At 45.5% G+C, this 8,224-nt stretch overlaps 1 protein-coding gene across 1 annotated transcript; it reads right to left on the bottom strand.

Moving 5' to 3' along the window:
* Positions 1–1,352: 1,352 nt before the first annotated feature.
* Positions 1,353–8,224, bottom strand: LOC117056984 (mucin-5AC-like). The gene is made up of 4 exons (XM_033167696.1): positions 8,099–8,224; positions 7,715–7,809; positions 5,239–6,883; positions 1,353–1,453 (listed from the first exon to the last, which is right to left on the bottom strand). Exons 2-4 carry the CDS (start codon positions 7,757–7,759, stop codon positions 1,353–1,355), a joined length of 1,791 nt encoding a protein of 596 aa, XP_033023587.1. The 5' UTR covers positions 7,760–7,809; positions 8,099–8,224.

Here is an 8,224-nt window from a genome sequence, read left to right as displayed (position 1 = left end):
TCAGAGCAGTAGCAAATTTTGAAATCTAGATTTGTTTCAGTTCACATCCTGCTTCAGGAAGTGTGAATTGATTTCAGTTTATGAACAGAGAGAAGAGATAGAAAGTAGGCTACTCCAAGCATTATCAGCATCCTGAAAATCAGCAACAACCCATTATTTTCCTCAAGGCTGCTTCTGCCCAGTTAACTCCAGTGACATGAAGTCTGCTTTTCTTGCAAAGCTTGCAAAAGCTGTCTTTCCCCCCACTGCAGATGAAGAGAACCTCCACGCTTAATGGACACCATTGGTGTCCATTAAGCAAAAATCCCCTTTAGCTACCAAGAAAGATAAAACTTTCCATAGCAGACTAATGAGTCCAGGGCCAGCCCCAAACATTTTGAAACCTGGGGCAAAACAAAAAAAATGACGCTCCCCTCCCCACCGGGGAAGAAGATGGGAGTGAAGATTGACATCAGGAACAAAGGAGAACTAAAGTTCTATATTGGGATCACTGCCCCTCTGGATCCTGCCACCTGAGACAGTTGCCTCAACTTGTCTCCTGGGTGGTTCAGCCCTGAATGAGTCCATTGGGTTTCCTAATGCCACACACAATCTTTGCAGTATGATTGTTGATACACAGAATGCATGTTATGCAGTGATATGATCAATCAGCTGACCAGAAGTGCCTTCACCACAGCAGACGTCCAGGAAGTCTCCAGAAATGTCACAGTCAGTCCAGCTAACCAGGAGAGGAAAGGGAAATGCTGTGGTTAGAACTGTCTTGGGCTATGAAGAAGAACCTGCTGAGCTCAAGACTTCTTTCTAGCCAGTGCGAAGACACCAGTCTGCTGACTGGGCCCTTCACTATGCACCAGCTGGGTGAGCAAGTGAGATGGACTTGGAAGGCATTGTTGCAGCCTTCTGGACAAGCATTGCAAGCTGATTCTAGCCCTGGGAAGAGAGGGGCTTACGTCAGTCTAGCAGGGGAGGCTTCTCTTGAGGACTAGGTGCTTGCTTGCTTCGTAAATTGTTTGCTGGGGAAATGTGAAAGGACTGCAATGCAAAGGCAGGCGGGTTGGGGATCAGTGTTAGAAAAGGGTAAGGCAATAACAGAAAATCTGCTGGGGAAGGCTAAGGGCACCCAATGCTATATAACCTGTTCTTTTGGCTCATATAAATGGCTTGTATGTATTGTGCAAAATAAACATCTGGTCATCCTCTCTAATATGGCTGCTGTGTCTTTGGCATTCCTGACTTCTAAAACAGGGCTGGGGAACCTCAGGTACAGGGTCACGTGTGTGCGCCCCCTACCTCATGCCTCTCTCTATGGATCTCAGGATTCTCCCAGCCTCCCCAGGCCACACACCCTCTCCCTAGGCCACACCCACCGGCGTCCCTGCCTCACACCCTCCAGTGCTTTGGCATGACTGGAGTGTGTCCTTGACCTTGAACTCCGATAATGCCTCTTGCTTGCCTGGATGGAGGAAAGAGAGAGTGAGAGTGGGTGTGTGGGTGTGTCAAATATAGCCTACTGTACAAAGGGTCATATCCACCACTGTGCCCACTTTTTCTTCTGGCCTGCCCACATTTTGCCGCTCACCTTCCCCCCTTCCTCACTGCCTGTGCTGCTGTTGTCCTTTGGAAACTCCCTTAAAAGGAGGAACAGAGAACCTGCAGCACTCCAGAAGCTGTCAAAATATAATGCATAGGTATAATTTGACCTAGGAGGAACGTAATTCTGCAATTTATAATCAGTTCCCCCCCCCACTCCAATTTTAGCCGCTAGGGGTTGGGGTTGTTGTTAAAGTTCATTTGGGCCTCAGTTTGCATAGTTGTGTAGACATTGTGTCGAAAACTGTGTTGATATAATAAGTATTCAGTTTATTTCCCCCACTCTCTAGCCCTTCTGCCTCCAGGCTCAGCATTCCAAAGGGAAAAAAGGAAGAAAAAAAATGTGTAAACATCAAAGCCGGTCAAAATTAAAACCTATTTTTTAATTTATTTTTTAACACGTTATTAAAATTAAACAGAAAGTCATTTCCGCAAGAAGCAATTTTGTGACATTAAGGAACTTGAACAATTTAGGAGGGAGAGGGGAAACAGCTGGACTTTTTAAGATCAATGAACATGAGATTTAGAGAGGTATACAATGGAGTCCGGAAGTTATATCAATTAAGAGCTTCAGGTGAGCTTTCCATTGCTTCTCTCAGAACCTAAAACTCTTTCAGTGGTAACGAGGGAGGGATGAGATCTGTCATTTTGGATTCCATCAGTTTCTCATTTTTCTAATCAAGTTCTTTCCCCCACATTTCCATATCAGTTTGCAATTATTTTTCCAAAGTATTTTTTCAGCATTGTAGTATTAATTTATCCGAACATACACATTTTTGCAAAGCAATTTCCCCCTGGCATTCCCACATGTTATTTTTTGATAATATATGCATTTTTATTCACACTTTACCCTTGTTTATGCATTGTTGTACATATTACTTGCCTGGAGAACTGCTTTGCAAAATCTGGAAAAGTGAATTCCAAAGGATGGCTGAGTTTCCATTCGCGTATTGTTTTCCAAAATGCAAAGTAAGTGGCTTCATCTTTAAATGCAAACTGAATCACATTTGTCTCCCATTCTTCAATGTGACTAACGTCACATCTGGATCATGGCAGCTTTTGAATAAGGACACACTCAATATTCCCACCTTCTGAATTCAGCAGTTGGGCAGAAATCTGTTGTTGTTTTTAATCAGCCAGTGCATGTTTCTGAAGCTTCTGGTTTTGGTGATTGGTACCTGATATTCCCTGAAACTTTGGCCAGGATGCTACACTGCCAAGCTCAATGAAAATACCTATTGCTAATAGGCAGTATAACACAAAATACAGTGGTGCCCCGCTAGACGAATGCCTTGCTAGACGAAAAACTCGCTAGACGAACGGCATTCGCTAGCGGAAGGCTGCCCCGCAAGATGAAAAAGTCAATGGGGCTGCCTCGCAAGACGGAAAAAAAAAATTCGGTGCGAAAACCTCCACACTGCATTGCCGCTTCGCTAGACGAAAAATTCGCTCTACGAAGACACTCGTAGAACGAATTATTTTCGTCTAGCGGGGCACCACTGTATACAGAGTTCTTATTTAGGGTTAACATAGGATTAAGATGCCTCCTTCCTTTCAAGGTAGTGCCTCTGCTGCACAATTATCAACTTTCCCCATCATTCAAGACACTAGATGCTTCCAAGCAGTTTCTGTTTCCATATGAGATTCAGTCATATGCCAGAAAATTCAGGCTGCACAATTATAGAGGGTTGGGACTCAGACTTTGTGCTGTAGGCTGCCCACAAAGGGAAAAAATAACTGAGAAGGGACGTATCAATTTGAGTTCTCTCAGTTCTCATTTTTTTCAATCATAAATTCAATCGTCCACATTTCTACAGAAACTTGCCATTTTTTAAAAAAACAACTAATGTACTTTTTGTGCATTTATCTTAATAAACACATTTTTGTATGCAGCTTTGACTCATGCACATGTTTTGCAAGCAATTTCCCTGAATACAATGCATTTTTAATGTTAGTTTCATTTCAATGCACATTTCTCCAAAACAGATGCATTTTTGTAAACATGAGTCGGTTGGAGCACTAGATTGCAAAATTCAGAGAAGTGCAAATTTCAAAGGATGGCTGCATTTCAGTTTTTGCATTGATTCAGAAAGTGCAGACTAAGTAGGTTTGCCTTTAAATGTGAACTGAATGAAACAGAACTGGGTCTCTGAAAAGAACAGCCTGGCCACTTAACCAGTCTAGCATCCTGTTCTCACAGTGGCCACCCAGATGCCTATAGTATGCCCACAAGCAGGGCCTGCATGATACAGGAGTTCACTCTCCACATATGATTTGAAGCAACTGGTATTCAGAGGCAGACTGTCTCCAAGAACAGAGAAGCAGAAGACAGCCATTGTGGCTAGTAGCCAAGAGGCAGAGAAAGCGGTTTGCTTTCTGCTAGGTTCCCAACTCTTCAAGCTAACTGATGGGTGAGCTGAGCAAAGCCAGTCGTCTTGCTTCCCCTTGCTCAGAACCAATTTGAGGTGCTGGTGGTGCAGTTCTGGTTACTAACATAGGGCCATAAAGGAATCCAGCTGTTCCAGGAGGCTCAACAGACCAGGATCCAGCTTGCATAGAGGACAGGAAAGATGGTGCTGGATCTCAGCACTACCTTGAGTGTGTAAGTGTTACCATAACAAAATGAGGGTAGAGAGAAACACAGCAGCTTTTTTGCAGCAGGCAAAATATGCATTAGGCACAGGGCAGTTACTATGCACATAAAAGTCAGAAGACACCCACAGTCCAGAGAGCCTTGGCGTTTGATCCATGGGTTCCAAACGGCACCCCTTGTAGAACTTCAAAGCTCTTGCCTTTGCAACAAGACTCTCAGAGAAGCCTCCTCTGAAGTGGGATTCCAACCACAAGGGACAATGTCATGAGAAGACAGCTGGAGGTTAAGCCGGAAGATGATGCTAGATGGAGAAAGTGGAGGGGTAATTCAAATGAGTCACTGTTGTTTTTGCATTCAAGATTCTCAGATTTGCTAGAGGACTGGAAATTCTACACTATAAATGTCCTTTCCTCATCATGGATTATGCAAAAAATAATGTACAAAATAGAGATCAGATATCTATAGCCTAGGGTTTTGACCTAAGCTTCAGGCACTTTGGAGGAGCCTCCATACCATAGACCCACTAGGCCTCGGAGGGGAACCAAATTAACCTTTTCTGGGCCAAATATCACATATGTAGCCTTAAGGGATGTTGTTTTCAGAACACAAGAGCTGTTCTGTGAAAGATGGTGTACATCTAATTTTGAATGAACTTGAATGCACTTTCCCACCCTCCCCTGCTAATATGCCTAGTGTTGTTAGGTAAGTCTGTTCAGACACAGACTTTTCAGTGGAAGAAAAGCTGCCTCGCACCACATCAGACCATCTAGCTAAGTATTGCCTAGACTGACTGGCAGCAGCAATCCAGGGTTTTAGGCAGTGGACCTACTGAGCTCTATCTGGATATTCCGGGAATTGAATTTCTGCATACAAAGCAGGTGCTCTACCACTGAGCTATGGCCCTTCCTCATAATTTAGAACATTGTCGTTCCCCCCCCCCCGATAAATCAGTCTAGATCAGAGCTCATTCCACCATCAAGGTGCTATTAAGGTAGACATTCCCTGCCCTTAGACATTATAGATATTTAGCAGATACTTAAATCACAGGCACTTACCACTTAGTGGCTGAACATTGATGTAGCCATTTGGTGTTGGCTGCAATGGTGGTCTCGTTCTCGAAGGTGTTCTGCTGGTGGCTCTCCTTGTGGTTTGAGGTGAGACGGGCCCTAGTGAGACTCCTGTCTTAGGGGATGCTTCTGGGACATGAACGGTAGTCTTGCTTGAAGCAGTTGACATCGTTTCCTTCATTTTTGTGGCTGCACTGGTGGGTGCTGGGGTTGTGGCATTTGGCATGGGCTTAGGTGGTGCTGAAGGCCTTTCAGAAGATGTAGCAGTCATGCCAGGCGTAGTGGAAGTTCCATTGCTGGTGCCAGCTGTGGTTGCATTTGCACTGTAAGTGTGGTTTGTGCTGATGGCAGGTGTGTGGGAAACAGTTGCACTGATGACAGTAGTCACATTGGTGACAGAGGTAAGGAGACTTGTATAGCTGGTTGTGGTGGTGTCAGAGGCTGGTGTGGTGTTGATGGCAGCAGTCAGGTTGGTCTCCATTGCAGTGGTAGGGAGACTTGTATCGTTGAATGTGGTGGTGTCAGAGGCTGGTGTGGTGTTGGTGGAGGCAGTCAGGTTGGTCTCCATTGTAGTGGTAGGGAGATTTGTATCGTTGAACGTGGTGGTGTCGGAGGCTGGTGTGGTGTTGGTGGCGGCAGTCAGGTTGGTCTCCATTGCAGTGGTAGGGAGACTTGTATCATTGAACGTGGTGGTGTCAGAGGCTGGTGTGGTGTTGGTGGTGGCAGTCAGGTTGGTCTCCATTGCAGTGGTAGGGAGACTCGTATCGTTGAACGTGGTGGTGTCAGAGGCTGGTGTAGTGTTGGTGGAGGCAGTCAGGTTTGTGTCCACTGCAGTGGTAGGGAGACTTGCATCATTGATCATGGTGGAGTTGGAGGCTGGTGTGGTGCTGGCAGTCACATTGATGCCTGTTGCAGAGGTAGGGTCAGGTATTCCGCCAACAGTATCATTTGAGGCAGTTGTGACATTGGAGGAGGTAGCTATTATTTTGGTGGAAACTGCAATGGTGGAGTCTATCGGGATGGTAGGTAAAGTCGTGCTATCGGTTCCGGTGTCGCTGGAATCTGCTGAACTTCTGCCAGAGGTAGTTGTGTTGACATCTCTTGCTGTGGTAGGGGCCGATGTTCCACTGATGGTATCATCTGAAGTAGTTGTGACACTGGATGAGATAGCTGGGACTTGGGTGGAGAAAGCAACTCTGGGATCTATGGCGATCCTTGTGCGGGTGATGTTGGTGGAGACAAAAGAGGTTTCATTGGCCGCAGTGCTGGTTTCAAAGAGTGGCGTCGAAAGGGGTTGCATAGCAGCACTGCTGCTGGCGAACACTGCTGCATTGTCACCAGAGGTCACTGAGTCACTTGTGGCAAATGAGGTTGACCCCGTACTGGGAGCAGTAGGAGGATCAGCTGTTGGCGTGTCAATGGGTGTTGTAGACTCGGAGGCATCTGCTACTGTGATGCTGGTTGCTGTGGAGGACAGAGAGGTCATCCCTCCTCTCAGACCAATCTCAAGAGTGTCCAGCTCAGACTGAAAATGGCTCTTGATCCACAGGGCTACCGAAGGATCATTCTCAACTTCTTTCAAATCAGGCAAATTTACACCAAGCAACCCTTTCACATCCTGGACGCTCAGTTTCTGCAATACATTTGTGACACCTTTGCTCATTCGGGCAGGTCCCTGTGTTTTAATTATGATTTCCCCCAGAAAATGACCTTTCTAGTCTGCTCTTGCTTCTCTCCACGTTGAAAGCATTAGAAATGCAACCCTGGGTCTGCACTACAAGCCAGCATCAGTTCCAATACCCTTCGTTTATCCTAGCATCTCCTGCTACAGTTTGATGAGGGTGGCAAGAGAATGAGAACCCTCTGTTAAGGGTTAACCCTGCACCCCATATCATGGAATTATTCCTCACCCACCCCCTGCAGTGTTCCCTGAAAAGGATAAATAATGGTTAATTCTGCTTAATTATTCTTTTAAATGTGGGGGGGGGGTTGGTTTGTTGTTGTTTTTATTATGTATTTTGTGTTTTTATTTTGTATTTTTATACTCTTGTGAACCACCCTGAGTTCTTCAGATGAAGGACAGCATACAGATTTAATACTGTAATGTTTTTACGCTTGTAAGAGTCTAGCACAGCCTTCATCAACCTGGTGCCTTCCAGATGTCTTGAGCTGCAATTCCCATCAGCCCCAGCCAGGACAGCCATGTTTTGGACTACAGCTCCCATCAGTCCCCCAGCCAGCATGGCCATTTTAGACTACAATTCCCATCAGCTTGTGCTGGCTGGGGTTGATGGGGAGCTGGAATCCTAAAATATCTAGAAGGCACCAGTATGGGGAAGGTTGGTCTGACAGATAGTTCCACATTTTGGCTTAAACTTCCTAACTGATGGAATGGGTGGGAAATGTTGACGTGGCAAAGTCTGCCTTTAGAATCCACACAGTTCAGCCAACTGCAGCAACTCACCTGTAGCTCTTCTGGCTTCAGATTAGTAAATGTGGCAATATCCATCGCAACCTGAGATCCAGCCAGCCTTTTCAGGTCCTCAGCAGGAGCTCCACCTTAAAAGGGGGGAAAGAAAAGGAAATGGGAAACAGAGCAGCTCATATATTTAACAAGGGGGGATGAAAACCCCCAAACCACTTAAAAGAAGAAGAAGCTGCCTTTAAAATAAAAATGGGGCAACGTCTGAGAAAAAGTGGGAATGCACCCATTTCAGAGAAAGGTAGTCCAGATTCTGAGAAATGTGAGAAAGCACTCCTTTAATTATGGAGGGGGGGGTTCATCTGGAAGCACCTTCATTGCCCATGGTGGAATGGAAGAAAGTTGCATGGAAATTAAGGTACCCACCTAGATATGGCTGAATTAGGGGATAATATGCACTGGTTCCATTTTGGCTGGCAAAGGCTGTGCTTGCTTTTTCATAGAGGACGTCTTTCTTGCCTTGGGAACAGGAAGAAATATCCAACTTCTTAG

The sequence above is a fragment of the Lacerta agilis genome, chromosome 13 (genome assembly GCF_009819535.1).
Source record: "Lacerta agilis isolate rLacAgi1 chromosome 13, rLacAgi1.pri, whole genome shotgun sequence".
Classification (NCBI taxonomy): Eukaryota; Metazoa; Chordata; class Lepidosauria; order Squamata; family Lacertidae; genus Lacerta; species Lacerta agilis.
Note: the sequence above shows the minus strand (reverse complement) of the source record. Positions and strands in the feature narration are given on the sequence as shown.